This window comes from Vulpes lagopus, chromosome X (genome assembly GCF_018345385.1).
Source record: "Vulpes lagopus strain Blue_001 chromosome X, ASM1834538v1, whole genome shotgun sequence".
NCBI lineage: Eukaryota > Metazoa > Chordata > Mammalia > Carnivora > Canidae > Vulpes > Vulpes lagopus.
In genome coordinates this window covers 78504286-78525229 of record NC_054848.1, presented here as the reverse complement: position 1 = coordinate 78525229, position 20944 = coordinate 78504286, and the positions used below count along the sequence as shown (strand labels likewise).

Sequence of the window (20944 nt, the reverse complement as noted above, 5' to 3'; positions counted from 1 at the left end):
ACAGTGAAGAAAGTAGAAAATGCAGATACATGGTTTAGGGGAGAAATAGATTGCAGCAGCTATTTCTGAGAGGGAAATTTTAGAGAGGAGGGAGCTGTGGTCACAGAAAAGGGTGAGGGTAGATCACACAGGGAAACTCACAAGAACATTTCCCTAAAACCACTGGCTGGAAAAAACAAGAGGTGCTGATTTTTGTGAGTTCTTGCAACCAGCAAGGCTTAAAGCCTGTAGTTTTAAAGGTCAGTGGGCTTGGCTAGGATAGATCTGAGAGGACACTGCTTAGCTCCTGGAGAGAAGGCAGGATAATAACCTGGGGGTGGGCAGCGTGGAAACAATACTCTAAAAATTGCCTGAGACACAGTGAAGGAGATATGTGCTCTTTTTGGAGCACATCTCTGAGAGGCAGGGTGCATGGAGATGCCTCTTTAGGGACAAAGGAACTGGCTGGTGCCATTTCCCTCCCCAGCCTCTCAGCATAAACACTGAGCCACCTGCAGAAAGCAGCACAGCACCAACACCAACTATCTAACTTGCTTACAGCAACCCCACCGCCTTACACTCAGGGGAATTGCTCTCCTCAGTCAAGCTTGCCTCAGTCCTGGTGCAGCAGGCTCCTTCCCCAGAAGACCAGCAGAAACTCAAGCTCACACCACACCTCCTTCCCAGAGAGTTCTGCAGGGCTTCAGTTCTAGTGGAAGTAGTGTCAGGCCTCATTTAACAAGCAAATCAGAGCACACCTAGTTAAAACTCACCATATTCTGGCCAAGGACTAAACACTGCCAAGTACAGGCAAGAAGAGCCTCTGTATATTTCTTGTCTGAAGGAAAGCAGCCAGAATACAATAGCAGAGCACAGGCAGTATACATTGGGAAACAAACCCTGATGAGCCAGGCCCTGGGCATTACATGAGCTCTTCTTCATAAAGCCATTACTCTCAGATGCAGGAAACATAACTAGCTTTTCTAACACAGAGAAGACAAAGTCTTAGACAAAATGCCATGACAGAGAAATTCATCCCAAATGAAAGAAGAAGATAAGGCCACAGACAGAGATCTAAGTAAAATAGCTATAAGTATCATGCCTGGTGGAGAATTTAAAGCAACAATTATAAGGATACTTGCTGGACTTGAGAAAAGAGTGGAAGACATCAGGGAGACCATTACCACAGAGATAAAAGGGTTAACAGAAATCAGAGGTGAATTTATTTTTTTATTTACATTCAATTTGCCAACATATCGTGTAACACCCAGTGCTCATCCCATCAAGTGCCCTCCTTAATGCCCATCACCCATTCACCCTATCACCCCAGCCCCTCCCCTTCTGCAACCTTTTGTTTGTTTCCCAGAGTTAGGAGTCTTTTTTGGTTTGTCTTCCTCTCTAATTTTTCCCCACTCAGTTTCCCTCCTTTCCCTTATAGTCCCTTTCTTATATCTCTTATATTCCATATAAGAGTGAAACCATATGATGGTTGTCTTTCTCCAATTGACTTATTATAGATGAAATATATAATAGCTGAGATTGGAAATAGGCTTGCCTCAATGAACAGTATAATGGAAGAAGCAGAGGGACAAACCAGTGGTATAAAAGATAAAATAATGGAAAATAAGAAAGTCAAAAAAAAGAGAGAAAGAAGTATTATGGAACATGAGAATAGACTTAGGCAACTCAGTGACTCCATCAAACACAGTAACATTCGTGTCATAAGAGTACCAGAAGAAGAGAGAAAAAGGAGCAGAAAATTTATTGAGGAAATAGTAGCTGAAAACTTCCCTAGCCTGGGGAAGGAAACAGATATCCACATTCGGGATGCACAGAGAACTCCCATCAAAATCAACAAAAGCAAGCCAACACCAAGACACATTGGAATTAAATTTATGAAATACAGTGATCAAGAAAAATTCTTAAAAGCAGCAAGACAAAATAAATCCTTGACTTACAAAGGAGATTTCTGAACAAAAATGTGGCAAACAAGAAGAGAGTGGCATAATATATTCAAATTGCTGAATGGGAAAAATCTGCAATCAGGAGTACTTTCTAGCAAAGCTATCATTCAGAATAGAAGGAGAGATGAAGAGATTCCTAGACAAAAACTAAAGGAGTATGTGAACAGTAAACCATTCCTGCAAGAAATATTAAAGGAGACTCTTTGGGTGGAAAGGTAAGACCAAAAGTGACAAAGACATGAAAGGAGCAGAGAAAATCTCCAGAAACAACAAAATAATAAAATGGTACAAAATACATACCTATCAGTAGTGACTCTGAAAATGGATTGAATTCTCCAATCAAAAGACATAGAGTATTAGAATGGGTTAAAAAAACAAAAAACAAAAAACAAGACCCATCTATATGCTGCCTACAAGAGGCTCATTTTAGACTTAATGATACTTGCATATTTATTTTTTAAATTTTTTATTGGAGTTCAATTTGCCAACACATAGCATAACACCCAGTGCTCATCCCGCCAAGTGCCCCACTCTGCCCATCACCCAGTCACCACAACTCCCCGCCCACCTCCCTTTCCACTACCCCTTGTTTGTTTCCCAGAGTTAGGTGTCTCATATTTTGTCATCCTCACTGATATTTTCACTAATTTTCTCTCCTTTCCATTTATTCCCTTTCACTAATTTTTATATTCCCTAATATATGACACCGTATAATATTTGTGCTTTTCCGATTGACTTATTTCACTCAGCATACTACCCTCCAGTTCCATCCACATTGAAGCAAATGGTGGGTATTTATTGTTTCTAATGGCTGACTAATATTCCATTGTATACATAGACCACATCTTCTTTATGCATTCATCTTTCGACGGACACTGAGGCTCCTTCCACAGTTTGGCTATTGTGGACATTGCTGCTAGAAACATCGGGGTGCAGGTGTTCTGGTGATTCACTGCATCTGTATCTTTGGGGTAAATCCCCAGCAGTGCGATTGCTGGATCGTAGGGCAGATCTATTTTTAACTCTTTGAGGAACCTCCACACAGTTTTCCAGAGTGGCTGTACCAGTTCACATTCCCACCAACAGTGCAAGAGGGTTCCCCTTTCTCCACATCATCTACAACATTTGTTTTTTCCTGTCTTGTTAATGTTCACCACTCTCACTGGTGTGAGGTGGTATCTCATTGTGGTTTTGATTTGAATTTCCCTCATGGCCAGTGATACGGAGCTTTTACTCATGTGCATGTTGGCCTTGTCTATGTCTTCCTCTGTGAGATTTCTGTTCATGTCTTTTGCTCACTTAATGATTGAATTGTTTGTTTCTTTGCTGTTGAGTTTAATAAGTTCTTTATAGATCTTGGACACTAGCCCTTTATCTGAGAGGTCATTGCAAATATCTTCTCCCATTCTGCAGGTTGTCTTTTAGTTTTGTTGACTGTTTCTTTTGCTGTGCAGAAGCTTCTTCTCTTGATGAAGTCCCAATAATTCATTTTTGCTTTTGTTTCTCTTGCCTTCATGGATGTATCTTGCAAAAAGTTGCTGTGGCCAAGTTCAAAAAGAGTGTTGCCTGTGTTCTCATATAGGATTTTGATGGAATCTTGTCTCACATTTAGATCTTTCATCCATTTTTTTAAATTTTTTTTATTTATTTATGATAGTCACACAGAGAGAGAGAGAGACAGAGACAGAGAGAGACAGAGACAGAGACATAGGCAGAGGGAGAATCAGGCTCCATGCACCGGGAGCCCGACGTGGGATTCAATCCCGGGTCTCCAGGATCGCACCCTGGGCCAAAGGCAGGCACCAAACCGCTGCGCCACCCAGGGATCCCTCTTTCATCCATTTTGAGTTTATCTTTGTGTATGGTGTAAGAGAATGGACTAGTTTCATTCTTCTGCATGTGGATGTCCAATTTCCCAGCACCATTTACTGAAGACACTGTCTTTTGTCCAGTGGATAGTCTTTCCTGTTTTGTTGAATATTAGTTGACCATAAAGTTGAGGGTCCACTTCTGGATTCTCTATTCTGTTCCATTGATATATGTGTCTGTTTTTGTACCAGTACCACACTGTCTTGATGACCACAGCTTTGTAGTACAGCCTGAAATCTGGCATTGTGATGCCCCCAGCTCTGGTTTTCTTTTTAATATTCCCCTCGCTATTTGGGGTCTTTTCTGATGATACTTGCAGATTTAAAGTAAAGGGATGCAGAAATATTTATCATACAAGTGGATATCAAAAGAAAGCTGGAGTGGCAAAACTTATACTGGAAAAAAAACAGACTTTAAAATGAAGACTTTAACAAAAGATGAAGGGGATGTCTGGGTGGCTCAGTCCAGACATCTGTGTGTGTGTGTGTGTGTGTGTGTGTGTGTGTGTGTGTGTCTCATGAATAAATAAATAAAATCTTAAAAAAAGAGAAATGAAGAAGCACACTATATCATAATAAAGGGCACAATCCAACAAGAAGATCTAACAATTGTAAATATTTATGCACCCAACATGAGAGCACCCAAATATGTAAAACAACCAATAACAATCATAAAAGGAACTAGTCGATAATAATTCAATAATAGTAAGGGTTTTTGACACCCGACTTACATGAATGGACAGATTAAACAGAAAACCTACAAGAAAACAATGGCTTTGAATGACACACTGGAATAGATGCATTTAACAGATATATTTAGAATATTCCATCATAAAAGAGCAGAATATACATTCTTTTCAAGTGCACATGGGACTTAATCCAGAATACACACATATTAGGTTAGGCCTCAACAAAAAGACTGAGATCATGCTGTGCATAATTTCTGACCACAGTGCTATGAAACTTAAGTTAACCACAAGAAAAACATTTTGAAAGACCAAAATTCCTGGAGGTTAAACAACATGCTACTAAACAATGGGATCAACCAGGAAATCAAAGGAGAAATTTAAAAAAATACATGGAAAGAAATGGAAATGAAAACACAATGGTCCAAAAACTTTGGGATGCAGCAAAAGTATTCCGAAGAGGGAAGTTTATAGCAACACATACCTACTTCAAGAAGAAAGAAAAATCTTAAATATGCATGCTAACATTATACCTGAAGGAGCTACAGCAGAAGGAAGGAAATAGTAAAGATTATAACACATAATACTTATAATAAAATACTATATAATAAATATATATCTTATTAAAATAAAAATATGACAGTAAAGCAGAAATAAATTATATACAAACTTTAAAAAAGGAACAGATCAATGAAACAAGGAGCTGGTCCTGTGGAAAAAAATCAATAAAACTGATAAAAATCTAGAACGACATAAAAAAGAAAAGACACTGAGGAGGGCACATGATGGGATGAGCACTGGGTGTTATACTATATGTTGTCAAATTGAACTTCAATAAAAAAAATAAAGTAAAAAAAAAAAAAAGAAAAAGAAAAAAGGCCCAAACAAATAAAATCACAAATGATAGAGAAAAAAATAATATCTAACAGCACAGAAATACAATTATAAGAAAATATTGTGAAAAATGATATGCCAACAAATTAAACAAACTGAAAGAAATGGATAAATTCCTAGAAATATAAACTACCAAAATTGAAAGAAATAGAAAACTTGAACAGACTGAAAAACAGCAAATAAATTGAATCAGTCATAAAAAATCTCTTAATAATGAAAGGCCAGGGGCAGGTGGCTTCACAGGAGAATTCTTCCAAACATTTCAAGAAGAGTTAATATGTATACTTCTCAAACTATTCCAAAAAATAGAAAAAGAAGGAAAACTTACATATTTATACTATGAGGCCAGCATTACCCTGATACCTAAACCAGATAAAGATTTTAGTATAAAAGATAACTATAGATCAATATCTCTAATGAACATGGATGCAAAAATTCTCAGTAAAATACCAGCAAACCAAATCCAAAGTTCATTAAAAGAATCATTCACCACGATCAAGTGAGATTTATTCCTGGGCTGCAAGAGTGGTTTAATATTTGCAAATCAATCTGATATACCACATTAACAAAAGAAATGATAAGGACCATATGATCCTCTCAATAGATGCAGAAAATGCCTATGACAAAGTACAACATCCATTCATGATAAAAACTCTCAGCAAAGTAGGTTTACAGGAAACATACCTCAATAAAATAAAGGCCATATGCAAAAAAAGAAACAAAAAACCCACAGCTAATATCCTCAATGGGAAAAAAACTGAGAGCTTTTACCCTAAGGTCAGGTACAAGATGTCCACTCTCACCACTGTTATTTAAGATAGTACTGCAAATTCTAGCCACAGTAGTCAGACAACAAAAAGAAATTAAATGCATACAATTCAGCAAAGAAGTCAAACTTCCACCATTTGCAGATAACATGATCCTCTATATAGAAAACCCAAAAGATTCTTCCAAAAAATTACTAGAACTGATACACGAATTCAGTAAAGTCGCAGGATACAAACAACATACAGAAATTTGTTGCATCTCTCTACACCAATAATGAAGTAACAGAGAAATTAAGGAATCAATCCCATTTACAATTATACCAAAATCCGCATGATATCTAAGAATAAACTTAACCAAAGAGAAGAAAGACTGGTACTCTGAAAACTATAAAACGCTGATGAAAGAAATTGAAAAGGATACAAAGATATGGAAAAGCATTCCATTCTCATGGATGGAATAATAAGCATTGTTAAAATGTCTGTATTACCCAAAGCAATCTACACATTTAATGCAATTCCTACCAAAATACCAACAGCATTTTTCACAGAGCTAGTACAATCCTAAAATATGTTTGGAACCACAATAGACCCCAAATAGCCAAAGCAACCCTGAAAAAGAAAAGCAGGGGCAGCCCGGGTGGCTCAGCAGTTTAGCACTGCCTTCAGCCTGGGGCCTGATCCTGGAGACCTGGGATGGAGTCCCACGTCGGGCTCCCTGTGTGGAGCCTGCTTCTCCCTCTGTCTGTGTCTCTGCTTCTCTGTGTGTGTGTGTCTCTCATGAATAAATAAATAAAATCTTTAAAAAAAAAAAAAAGAAAAGCAAACCTGGAGGCATCTCAATCCTAGACTCCAAGTTATATTACAAAGTTATATTGATGGGACACCTGGATGGCTCAATCAATTAAGCATTTGGCTCAGGTCATGATCCTAGGATACAGGAGTAGAGTCCTACAAAGGGCTCCCTGCTCAGCATGGAGTCCACTTCACCCTCTGACCACCCCCTGCCCCCGCTCCTGTGCATGTACTCTCGAGCTCTGTCTCTTGCAAAAATAAATTTGAAAACTCAACGCTGTATGGATGAAAACAGTATGGTACTGGCACAAAATAGATACATACATCAAGAGAACAGAATAGAAAACCCAGAAATGAACCCACAACTACATGGTCAATTAATTTTCAACAAAGCAGGAAAGAATATTCAATGGGGAAAAAAAGACAGTCTCTCCCATAAAGGGTATTGGGAAAACCGGACACCATGCAAAAGAATGAAACTTGCCCACTTTCTTACACCAGATGCAAAACTAAATTCAAAATAATTAAAGACCTAAATCTGAAACAGGAAACCATTAAAAATCCTACAGGAGAACACAGCACTAACCACTTTGACATCGGCCACAGCAACTTCTTACAAGATAGGTCTCCTGAGGCAAGGGAAACAAAAGCAAAAATAAACTATTAGGACTTCATAAAAATAAAAAGTTCCTGCACAGCAAAGGAAACAATCAACAAAACTAAAAGATAACCTTTGGAATGGGAGAAGATATTTGCAAATGACATATCTGATAAAGGGTTATTATCCAAAATCTATAAAGATCTTATCAAACTCAAAAAATGAATAATCCAATTTAAAAAATAAGCAGTAGACATCACTCATCATCAGGGAAATACAGATCAAAACTACACACCTGTCAGAATGGCTGAAATCATCAACACAAGAAACGAAAGGTGTTGGCAAGGATGTGGAGAAAAAGGAACCCTCTAGCACTACTGGTGGGAATGCAAACTGGTGCAGCCAACACTGGAAAACAGTATGGAGGTTCCTCCAAAAGTTAAAAATAGAACCACCCTATGATTCAGCAATTATACCACTAGATATTTCCCCCCAAAAAAACCCCCACAAAAATACTAATTCAGAGGGATACATGCACCATGATGTTTATAGCAGCATTATCTACAATAGTCAAATTAGGGAAATAGCCCAAATGTCCATGGACTGATGAATGTATAAACAATCTGTGATACACACACACATACACACACACACACACAGGGATATTAGCCATAAAAATAATGAAATCTTGTCATTTCCAATGACATGAATAGAGCTAGAAATTATTTTACTAAGCAAAAATAGAGAAAGACAAATACCATGTAATTTCACTCATACATGGAATTTAAGAAACAAAACAAATAATCATGGGGGAGAGAGAGAGAGACACCAAGAGATGAACTCTTAACTATGGGGAACAAACTAATGGTTACAAGAAGGGAGGTAGGTAGGGCGACAGGTTAAATAGGTGCTGGAGATTAAGGAGTGCATTTGTGATGAGCACTGGGTGTTGTATGGAAGTATGGAATCACTATATTGTATACCTGAAACTAATATTACACTGTAGGTTCATGAACTGGAATTTAAAGAACAACTTTAAAAAATGAAAATCTTCTAAAAGAATTTATAAGCAGAAGTGGAATAATGATAGCATACAGATACAAGTGATCACAACCTGAAGTCCAGGTTTACAGTGCTATAGAAGGAATAAAAAAAGGGTAAGAAATGTTCTGAGGCCAGAAGCATAGAAGGCAAAGGAGCAATCAGGTCAACTATAAAGCTATCAGTGAGAGTGGAGAGTTGTCAGAGAACTGTCCTCAGCACCCTGTCCTTATTGCTATCTTCTCCCTGGGTTATTTCAACCACAACTTAAAACCCAACTTCCACTTTTCAATATTATGTCTCCAGCCCTAATGTCTGTCCTAGTACTAGACTCATATATCTAACTGCCTGTGGGGATATCTCTCTTAGGATGCCCTAGAGGTATCTCAATATCAGTATGTCTACAGGTGAACTCCCTCTCAAACAGCTTCTTTTTCATTCTCCATCTAAGTCTATAGCATCACTATCTACTAGTGTCCTGTATCAGAAACCTGGGAATTACCTTACTCATTTTCTCATCCCTGCCCCTAACATTTCTATGAATTCTATCAACCAAAGAGCTCTCTACACTGTTCTCTCCACTCTAACTTCCACTGCCTTAGTTTACATATGGAATTATTGTGACATATCCTTAATGTGTCTCCCTGACTCCAGTATCTCCCCTCTTTCCTTGCCATTTCAATTTCTACATTTATCTCCTGAATGATCTTTCAGAAGTCACTGCAGGGGCAGCCTGGGTGGCTCAGCGGTTTAGTGCCACCTTCCGCCCAGGGTGTGATCCTAGAGACCGGGGATAGAGTCCCATGTCAGGTTCCCTGAATGGAACCTGCTTCTCCCTCTCTCTGCTTCTCTCTCTCTCTCTCTCATGAATAAATAAATAAAATCATAAAAAGAAGTCACTGCAGAACAAGCCAAAACATGAACCCTTTCCATTTAAGACTAATAAATAAAACACATAAATTGAAATGGAAAAAAATAACAGTTTAAAAAGAGAGCTAAAACAATAGGATTTAAACCTCTGGGATTTATCCATCTTCTTAAGTAATATTTTGATGCCAGGTACATTATTTTTTTCTATCTGATGCAAGACACTTAGAGAAGAAATGTTAATCTATTTCAATGTGAGTTCACAAAACAAAACGTAATTCTCAAATAATAAATAATGAATTTCTGATTTTTTCAAAGGGAAAAATAAATTAAAACCCAAAATGAGTGTATCTACATGGCCAGTCCCTTCAGTGAATAAATAATAGCACAGAAAAGAGAATAAAGAGAACTAAATTAGAAAGGTAGACTAAAGGAAATTCTAATATTAGGCCAAGGAGTGTGTCACAGGAAGCCATCAAATATTTTTAAGCTTGAAAGTAGCATGATCATAGGAAACAGGAGTTAGAAAGAGATTAAAGTTAGGGAGATTATTTAGGAGGCAATGCAGGCATTCTGTAAATGGGACTGGATATCAAAAGAAGTTTCTGAGACAGTAGCAACAAGACTTGGGGATCAATTTGCTATGTTATTAAAGGCAAGTGCTGTTGACGATTTTGAAGTTTCTAAACCGAACATAGGAATATAGGGGGAAAATCATTTCTTGGGGGGAAGGGTGAACATTTGGATTTCGGATATCTTTGGGATATGAAAGAAATTGACTCTAAAACAGGAGTTGTTAAACTACAGGCCAAATCCTGCCAGTTGCCTGTTTTTATACATAAAGTTTTACTGGAATATAGCCAATCTTATTTCTTTTTTTTTAAATTTTAATTAATTAATTTTTTTAGATTTATTTATTTATTGATGAGAGACACAGAGACACAGGCAGAGGGAGAAGCAGGCTCCATGCAGGAAACCTGACGTGGGACTCAATTCCCGGTATCCAGGATCACATCCTGGGCTGAAGGAGGCGCTAAACCGCTGAGCCTCCCGCGCTGTCCAATCTTATTTCTTCAAGTATTTTTTTAAATTTATTTATGATAGTCACAGAGAGAGAGAGAGAGAGAGAGGCAGAGACACAGGGAGAGGGAGAAGCAGGCTCCATGCACTGGGAGCCCGATGTGGGACTCGATCCCGGGTCTCCAGGATCGTGCCCTGGGCCAAAGGCAGGCGCCAAACCGCTGCGCCACCCAAGGATCCCCTCTTCAAGTATTTTTAATGCATGTTTTATGCTACAAGTAGTTGGGATAGAGATCTTTTGCTTACAAAGCTTCAAATAATTAGTACCTGGCCCTTTACAAAAAAAAATATATGAATATATATATATATTCATGCTGACCTTTGTATTCTAGTTCAGGAATGGCTGGAACAGGAGATAGATACAGAATCTTCCTGGTGGGGAGGGAGCTTTTCCCCCCATTCTAGAACATTCCACCGTAGGAGGGGAGGGGCCCCTGCTGTGGGACAAACCATTATGGTGCGGGGGGAGAGTGGAGAATGAAACTTTTTATACTTGATTACGAGTGTTTCACATTCTCAGTTCTTTCTTTCCTGACCCCTCCTGTTTCTTCACCCACGTCGAGGACTCAAAATTGTAGCAAGTTCCCTTATGTCCTGGGGAGGAGATGGAGGACCTTCCTCATGCATTCCTTCCCACCCCCACTGTCTCTGGAAGTTGGAACACTCCCAGGGTAAAAGCCTTGAGGGTTGGCCTGGAGACTTCCTTTCTTCGGAGCACCTCGAGGGAGAGAGGTACGCTTTCTCTTCTGGTACTGGTATGGTAGGCGGGCGCCATACGTCTGCACCTCCTCTAACCACAGCTAGAAAGGCGAGGTCTGGTGAGAAATGTACTAGGGCAGGGCAAGCCAGTCAGGGGTCTTTGTGAGGGGGGCGGAGGGGGGCGGGGTGGGCCTATCCGAAGGGAAGAGATCAAGTGGGGAGGGTCTAAAGCGGAGGGGCGGGGGCAACTGGTTGATTCACTCCACAGGGCCAGCCAAACCCCTAAGGCCTTCAGTCATCATGGCCTTGAAACCCGAGGACCCTAGTGGTGGTTTCCAGCACGACAAGGTGGTAGCTTTCATCAATGAGAAGATGGCCGGGCACACGAAAGGCCCCGAGTTCTACCTCGAAAATCTATCCCTGTCCTGGGAGGAGGTGGAGAACAAGCTCAGGACCATCCTAGAGGACAGCGCAGTGTCCAGCGAGGCTAAAAACGCCTGTGCCTGGAGCAGCCTGGCCCTGGGCGTGCGCTTTGCCCATAAGCAGGGCCAGTTACAGGGGCGCAGGGTACACTGGCTCCAGGACTTCGCCAAACTGCATAAGTCCGCCACACAGGCCTTGGCCTCAGACCTAAAGGAGCTCACAGCACAGCAAGATATGGAGCGCCAAGAGGCAGCCTTTCAGCTGCGGCAGACACAAGCCAACCTGGTGGAGATGCAGAAGGAACGGGACCTCCTGAGGTGGAAGCTCCTCCGGGCTGTAAGATTACCTCACCTTGGTCCCCTGCCCCATCTACCTGCCCCGCCCCCTTATTACCCCCAGAATGGGTCTCAACCCTGCCCACTTCTCTCCAGGAGCTGGGGTCTCCGTGGGAGCGGGAGCAGAGGGTCCAGGTCACAGAGGAGCCAGGCCTGACCACTGCCAGTGGGGCTGGGACAGAAGGAGCAGGTGAGGAGGAAGAGGAGGCGGGGGCTGCTGCTACTTCTGCTACAACTGCTGACACCATAAGAAGAGGAAGAGGACGACAGAAGGACTCAGAAGGGTCAGAGGTCACAAAGAAACTGGGTAGAGGCCCCACACACATTTTTGGAGCTGAGGAGCAGAAAAATTACACCACTGGTGGGCAGAGGGAGGGAGATCTCAGGTCAATAGAAACAGCCATGTTTTATTTCTCTGGGACCATGAAGCGGGGGTCCAGAGTCACACCATCGCCCCTTCCTGTCCAGCTCCCTGCCTCATTCACATACTCCTACTCACGCCCCTCATCCCCCTTCCCACCTACACCCACACCATCCCCACCAGCAGCAACGTTCACAGCAGGAGCTCCATCTCCAACATCTCCCCACTGGAAGCCCTCTGAAGTTAGTGTGTGGTCTGATGCAGGGTCCCAGGGAACAGAAACTCAAGAATCCCAAAGAGACAGGCGAAACTCTGAACCCTATCAGCAGAGAAGACTTCCCATATTTCGCAGGCCTGGGGATTGGGACTGTCCTTGGTGTAAAGCTGTGAATTTTTCACGGAGGGAAATCTGCTTCCACTGTGGGAGGGGAATTTGGCTGCAAAGCCCTCAGTGAATTCAGAAATGTGAAATAGAACATAAATATATCCCAGTGGGAAATCAATTTTCAGAGGGAGGGGAAGGGTGAGGGAGGGTGGGCAGATGGGGCAAGGGGGTTATGAAAGAGGTGGAAAAGTGGGTTGGGAGGTGGGGTACGGCATGGCGGCTGGGGAGGGTATATAGATTGGGTGGTTGGAGGCAGGAGTAAAACATAGAGACTTACTTTGATTACCCCCTTTGTGTTCCAGAGCATTAGCATTCCACACCCCAGAAGCACCTTAGCTTCTTAGTATGTGTCTCCTTCCCCAACGCTAGTATCTGCTGGACCTGAGCAGCCATGTATATGACAAGGCTAGGCTGTATATGATTGGAGCAGGAGTGGACGTTTGACCTATCCTGGGCCAAACAGGTTCTCACTCTAGAGAATCTGAACAGAGAGGCAGATTCCATAGGTTGATGCTGGGGAAGGATACAGTGGGCCCTTTGGAGTTGGGGCCAAGGCCAGAATCATAGGTGCTGAGACCTGACTCTGGATGTGAGGGAGCATAACCATGTGCTTTACAGAGGCCAGATGTCTTTTAGAGGATGCCAGTATGAAGTCCCAGGGAGTATACAAGCACAGAGAAGCTTGCAGGAGTTGATCCTGCAACCTCAGAGAGAGAGAGGGTGGTGTAACAACTTTTCCTGCAATTGTGCTATATGAAAATGCACTCTGTACAGATCCCTTTTTCTGTAAGCTAACTTGAGTGGGTTCCTGTTCTGGGAAACCAGATTATTTCCAAGTTAGAAATTGGAAAGAATAGTTGCAAACCACAGACCATCAAAGAAAATGTCAGAACTGGCTGGGGAGGTATGTCAGGGAGTGATGGGAGGTGGGGATTCCTGCATCCCAAGAGTCTCCAGGAACTGGACAGGAAACTTGTTCATGTTCTGATCAAGTTGTATCGCAAGAAACAATCAAAACAGGCCTGAGGTTAACCACAGGCTTACAGCCCAGCAGAGATTTGCCACCCCAAGGGAATCTCTCAGGGCTGTGTACAGAGGACACCAGCATCAGCTGCAGGCAAGGATGGCTAAGGCTGTTCAGCCCAATGATTGAAGAATCCTCCCAGTACCCAGTTGGCAGAGCTGGGTACAGTCAGATCTGAACAGGGAACTCATGCCGCTGCCAAGGAGGTGAGTCAGCACTGATGGTGCCCAGAGGGTTTACTGGTTTAGACCACTGACCAAACAATGTTGCCATCCTGAGGGATTCTCTCCCCCAATCCATCACCAGGATAATAGTGGGAGAAGAATCTGGCCACAAAGCCCTCAGTGAATTCAGAAATGTGGAACAGAATATATTCCAGTGGAAATCAATTTCCAGAGGGAGGGGGTAAACCAAGAAAGGGGGAGGGGAAGGATTGTCTGTGTCTCCCCTCTAATGACTATACGCTGTATTGAGCATGGCTAAATGTATGGTTTAGCCCACAGGTGGAAGGTTGGTAAGGGGTCACACCACCTGTACCACACAGACAACTGGAGGAGCCTTGGATTTTATCTGGGTCCTGTGGACCTAGAACCTGAAGCTGTCATGAGCCTAGTACATCTCTGCAACATCTGGACATGACTTTGAGTTGTCTCATTTGGGAACAGATACAATTATTTTCAAGATTTGGGGCCAAATCCCTAGGTAGTTATTAAAGGGCCTATATTTGTCAGAAATGTCCTTGGGCTTGTTTAAATTTCTCTAGGGCAGGATTTCACAACCTCGGTACTCTTGATACTTTGGGTTGGATACTTATGTATTTCAAGGTACTGTTCTATGCATTTAGGATGTTTGGTAGAATCACTAGCCTCCACACCAGATGGCAATAGCACCTACTCCTCCATTGTGACAACCAGAAATGTCTCCAGATACTATAACATGTCCACTGGAGGGCAAAATCACCCCTGCTTGGGGACCATGTAAGCTATAAGGTCCTTGGGAGTAGTAAGAACAGGGTAAAGAGAGTTATAAGGAGAGCACACTCAGCAGTGCCCAGGGCTGCAGGAGGCCCTAAGGAGGAGAAAAAGGTAGATTTTTGAGCAGATATGGGGAGAGGCAGAAACCAAACTGCAAGGACCAGGGAGTAGGTGGGAAGCAAAGAAGTACAGTCAATACGGGAGGATCTTCAAGGACTCCTGGCTGTGAAAGGAAGGCGTGGGGTAGGATACATTGCTGAGAGATACAAGGTTCTTTTTTTATTTTATTTAATTATTCATGAGAGATACACAGAGAAGCAGGCTGTCCATGGGGTGCCCGATGTGGGAATCGAACCCAGGACCCCAGGATCACGCCCTGAGCCAAAGGCAGACCCTCAACCACTGAGCCACCCAGGTGCCCCCAAGGTTGTTTTGAATAATGGGAGAACTTGAACCATGGAGGAGACAGCTGAAGAAAGCTTGAAAACACAAGAAATATGTAAAAGAATTGAATAGATACTGTGTACTGTTTTGGAGGCATGTCCATTATACTATTCAATGAAAAAATTGTTTTTATGAAACAAAACCCGCAAAGTTCTCTAAGTGTACATACGTATGATATGCATATTATAGATTTATGTATGCCTTCTGTTATAGATTGGCGTTTCAAAAAGTACAGAAAAAGTCTGGAAAAGCTTTTTTTTTTCTTTTCAGAAAAAAAGGAATAGGATGGGGCAGTAGGTGGAGAGCTTCTATTTTATATACTTTTGTGTTGCGAAAATAAATGTTCATAGATATACCAAAAAAAAGAAATGGAAGTGAATTTGCTGGCTTCAGTGGGTTTGTAAAGGCCACCTCTTCTTTTGGGACAGGAAAAGAGAAGAGACACTGATCTGTGAAACAAAAAGATGGGAAACAAAGAGGGTTCCCTCATTTGTCCCTTAGACAAGGCACCTGAGAATGAAGACAGGTGGGGGCTTCTGGGCAGTGGCATATTTAGGTATATGGTATATTTATGGGGATGTGGGAAGGAAGGGGAGAGGAAAGAATCATCAAGCTGTACATAGGATCCACTTAGTATAGGACCCAACTGAAAGAACCAAAGGGGAAGGCAATGGGGAACCTAGGAGGGCCACTGGAAAGGAAGGTGAGTAGTTCTAGGAGGGGCACCAGAGACAAATCTGTGATGTTACAATTTGTTTTCATAACTAATTTTTTTCAAGAAAAGATTTCAGTCTGTTTGGATTTTGAGTTTATGTTTGGTAGGATTCAGAAAAAAATTTTGATATTTTCATAATTTCATGTCTTACAGTTTAAAAGTTTTTTCTCTATATGTCAAGAGGAAAGGATTTAATAAATTAAAATTGATTTCATTTTTATCACTAAATATCAACAAACCCAACAAAGGTGATCTGACTTGGCCTTTGAGCCTTTGGGATAGCATGTTTAGTGGGTAGCTAAAGAGTAAGACAGCTTTAAAAATGATGGTGCTGGAAAAAATACCCAGCTCTAATTGTCAAGGGAAGAGGATGAAACTTTCACAGGAGCCAATGTCTTAGTCAAAACCAGTGATTTTTACCTCTATAAAATTGCTAATGATGCTCTCTGAGCTTGCATTTGAGGTAATGGCAAGCAAAGTTGTGAAAGGGAAAGACCAGGGAAGGTACCTCTGACCTCCCTGTTTCTAATAACCTATCCACACTCTGGGAAGTCAAACTTGGCTACACCTTTCTCTAAAATAATGGAAAGTAGGAGGGCGGGGCAATATGGCTGAAGAGTAGGGTCCCACTTGTCCCCACCAAATTACCTAGATAACCTTCAAATCATCCTTAAAATCTATGAATTTGGCCTGAGATTTAAAGAGAGAACAGCTGGAATGATGCTTCTATCAAGGTAGGAAGAGGGGGAAAAAAGAAATAAACAAAAGGCATCCAAGGGGGAGGGGCCCTGTGAGGAGCCAGACTAAGGCAGGGGTGAGTGCCCCAGGACAGGAAAGCCCCGCTTAGAGAAGGAGGACCTTCACCAATCTTCCCGGACAGAAGGGGGATCACAGGGAGTTAGAGCAGGATCCCAGGAGGGCGGGGATGCCCTCAGGCTCCCTAGGACACTAACAGACACCTGCGCCAGGGGGAGAGTGTGCCACATCCCACGGCCGAGCTCCTAAAGGGCTGCAGCGCATGCACAGCTGGACCCAGGAGCAGCTTGGAGGTGGCTCAGGAAGCGGCTCCTCGGGGAGGGGGCTGCGGGCCCGGAGCGCGAATCCAACAGCGCAGTCCCGGAGGTACAGGGCGCCGGGGACACAGCCCAAGATACGGCGTTCCCCCCAGGACAGGCAGAGGCCAGGAGGGCACAGGACGGCAAGGACGCTCCTGCCCCAAGCTGAGCAGATCAGCAGACCCACCACGGAGCATCCAGGCCCTGCAGACGGAGAGCTCCGTAGTTACTGTGGGAGCTGACCCAGGGCTGGAGAGTTCGCCGCAGCCACTGTTGCTGTTCCTCTTGGGGCTTCACGGGATAAACAACCCCCACTGAGCCTCACAGTGGCCTCACCAGATAAACAGCTTAAACATCTTTCACTGAGCCCTTGTACCAGGCAGGAGGCTGAGCAACTCCCCTAAATGCTCACACTTGAAAATCAGCACAGCAGGCCCTTCCCCCAGAAGACCAGCTAGACTGAGAGGGGAAAAATAAATTATTGACCAAGCAGCACTGGAAAATTCGAGGGGAAGTCAAGGGATTTATAGGATACAGAATCAGAGGATACTACCCCTTGTTTTTGTTTTTTGATTTCGGTTTGCTCCCCCCCCCATTTTTTTTCCTTTTTCTTGTCTAGCCTTTTTTTTCTCTTTTCTTTTTTTCTTTTGTTCTTTTTCTTTCTTTCTCTTCTCTCTTTTTCTCCTATTCACAATACAACTTGTTTTTGGCCACTCTGCACTGAGATAAATGACTAGAAGGAAAACCTCACCTCAAAAGAAAGAATCAGAAACAGTCCTCTCTCCCACAGAGTTACAAAATTTGGATTACAATTCAATGTCAGAAAGCCAATTCAGAAGCACTATTATAAAGCTACCGGTGGCTCGAGAAAAAAACATAAAGGACTCAAGAGACTTCATGACTGCAGAATTTAGATCTAATCAGGAAGAAATTAAAAATCAATTAAATGAGATGCAATCCAAACTAGAGGTCCTTTTTTTTTTTTTTTTTAACTAGAGGTCCTAATGACAAGGGTTAATGAGGTGGAAGAACGAGTGAGTGAATTAGAAGACAAGTTGATGGCAAACAGGGAAACTGAGGAAAAAAGAGAAAAACAAATGATCATGAGGATAGACTCAGGGAAATAAGTGACAGCCTGAGGAAGAAAAATCTATGTTTAATTGGGGTTCCTGAGGGCGCCCAAAGGGAGAGAGGTCCAGGATATGTATTTGAACAAATCATAGCTGAAAACTTTCCTAATCTGGGAAGGGAAACAGGCTTTCAGATCAGGAAATAGAGAGATACCCCCCTAAAATCAATAAAAACCGTACAACATCTCGACATTTAATAGTGAAACTTGCAAATTCCAAAGATAAAGAGAAAATCCCTAAAGCAGCAAGAGACAAATCCCTAATATATGGGGAGGAATATCAGATTAACAGAAGACCTCTTCACAGAGACCTGGCAGCCAGAAAGGACTGGCAGGATATATTCAGGGTCCTAAATGAGAAAAACATGCAACCAAGAATACTTTATCCACCAAGACTCTCATTCAGAATGGAAGGAGAGATAAAGAGCTTCCAAGACAGGCAGGAACTGAAAGAATATGTGACCACCGAACCAGCTCTGCAAGTAATTTGAAGGGGGACTCTTAAAATTCCCCTTTAAGAAGAAGTCCAAAGTAACAATCCACAAAAACAGGAACTGAATAGGTATCATGATGACACTAAACTCCTATCTTTCAATAGTAACTCTCAATGTGAACGGGCTTAATGACCCCATCAAAAGGGACAGGGATTCAGACTGGATAAAAGAGCAGGACCCATCTATTTGCTGTCTACAAGGGATGCAATTTAGACATAAGGACACCTACAGCCTGAAAATAAAAGGTTGGAGAACCATTTACCATTCAAATGGTCCACAAAAGAAAGCAGGGGTAGCCATCTTTATATCAGAGAACCTAAAATTTATCCCGAAGACTGTAGTGAGAGATGAAGAGGGACACCATATCATATTTAAAGGATCTATCCAAGAAGAGGACTTAATAATCATCAATATATATGCCCCTAATGTGGGAGCTGCCAAATATATCAACTAATAACCAAAGTTAAGACATACTTATATAATTATACACTTATACATGGTGACCTCAATCTAGCGCTTTCTACACTCGATAGGTCTTCTAAGCACAACATCTCGAACAAGAGCTTTAAATGATACACTGGACCAGATGGATTTCACAGATGTCTACAGAACTTAACGTCCAAACAAAATGAATACACATTCTTCTCAAGTGCACGTGGAACCTTCTCCAGAATAGACCACATATGGGTAACAAATCAGGTCTTAACTGATACCAAAAGAATGGGATTGTCCCCGGCGTATTCTCAGACCATAATGCCTTGAAATTACAACTAAGTCACAACAAGAAGTTTGGAAGGACTTCTAACACGTGGACGTTAAGGACCATCCTGATGAAAGATGAAAGGGTCAACCAGAAATTAAGGAAGAATTAAAAAGATTCATGGAAACTAATGAGAATGAAGGTACAACCGTTCAAAATCTTTGGGATGCAGCAAAAGCAGTCCTGAGGGGGAAATACATAGCAATACAAGCATCCATTCAAAAACTGGAAAGAACTCAAATACAAAAGCTAACCTTACACCTAAAGGAGCTAGAGAAAAAACAGCAAATAGATCATACACCCAGCAGAAGAAGAGAGTTAATAATGATTCGAGCAGAACTCAACGAAATCGAGACCAGAAGAACTGGAACAGATCAAAAAAACCAGGAGTTGGTTCTTTGAAAGGATTAATAAGATAGATAAACCATTAGCTAGCCTTATTAAAAAGAAGAGAGAGAAGACTCAGTAAAATCATGAATGAGAAAGGAGAGATCACTACCAACACCAAGGAAATACAAACGATTTTAAAAACATTATGAACAGCTGTACGCCAATAAATTAGGCAATCTAGAAGAAATGGACCCATTCCTGGAAAGCCACAAACTACCAAAACTGGAGCAGGAAGAAATAGAAAACCTGAACAGGCCAATAACCAGGGAGGAAATTGAAGCAGTCATCAAAAACCTCCCAGGAGACAAAAGTCCAGGGCCAGATGGCTTCCCAGGGGAATTCTATCAAACGTTTAAAGAAGAAACCATACCTATTCTACTAAAGCTGTTTGGAAAGAGAGAAAGAGATGGAGTACTTCCAAATTCGTTCTATGAAGCCAGCATCACCTTAATTCAAAAACAAGACGAAGACCCCACCAAAAGGAAGAATTATAAACCAATATCCCTGATGAACATGGTTGCAAAAATTCTCAACAAGATACTAGCCAAAAGGATACAACAGTACATTAAGATTATTCACCATAACCAAGTAGGATTTATCCCTGGAATGCAAGGCTGGTTCAACACTTGAAAAACAATGTGATTCATCATATCGGCAAGAGAAAAACCAAGAACCCTATGATCCTTTCAATAGATGCAGAGAAAGCATTTGACAAAATACAGCATCCATTCCTGATCAAAACTCTTCAGAGTGTAGGGATAGAGGGAACATTCCTCAACATCTTAAAAGCCATCTACAAAAAGCCCACAGCAAATATCATTCTCAATGGGGAAGCACTGGGAGCCTTTCCCCTAAGATCAGGAACAAAACAGAGATATCCACTCTCACCACTGCCATTCAACATAGTACTAGAATTCCTAACCTCAGCAATCAGACAACAAAAAGTCATTAAAGGCATTCAAATTGGCAAAGAAGAAGTCAATCTCTCCCTCTTCGCCGATGACACGATTCTCTACATAGAAAACCCAATAGACTCCACCCCAAGACTGCTAGAACTCACACAGCAATTTGGCAGTGTGGCAGGATGCAAAATCAATGCCCAGAAGTCAGTGGCATTTCTATACACTAACAAAGAGACTGAAGAAAGAGAAATTAAGGAGTCAATCCCATTTACAATTGCACCCAAAAGCATAAGATACCTAGGAATAAACCTAACCAAA

General features: G+C 41.8%; 2 protein-coding genes across 2 annotated transcripts in view; one reads left to right on the top strand and one right to left on the bottom strand.

Annotated features, from left to right (window-relative positions):
- Positions 1–20944, bottom strand: part of IL1RAPL2 (interleukin 1 receptor accessory protein like 2) — a 646721-nt gene that overhangs the window by 593127 nt on the left and 32650 nt on the right. The window lies entirely within an intron of this gene.
- On the top strand, positions 11536–12595 carry LOC121483035 (testis-expressed protein 13B-like). Its single transcript, XM_041741248.1, has 3 exons — positions 11536–11994; positions 12090–12354; positions 12462–12595. The coding sequence occupies exons 1-3, from the start codon at positions 11536–11538 to the stop codon at positions 12593–12595; spliced, it is 858 nt and encodes a 285-aa protein (XP_041597182.1).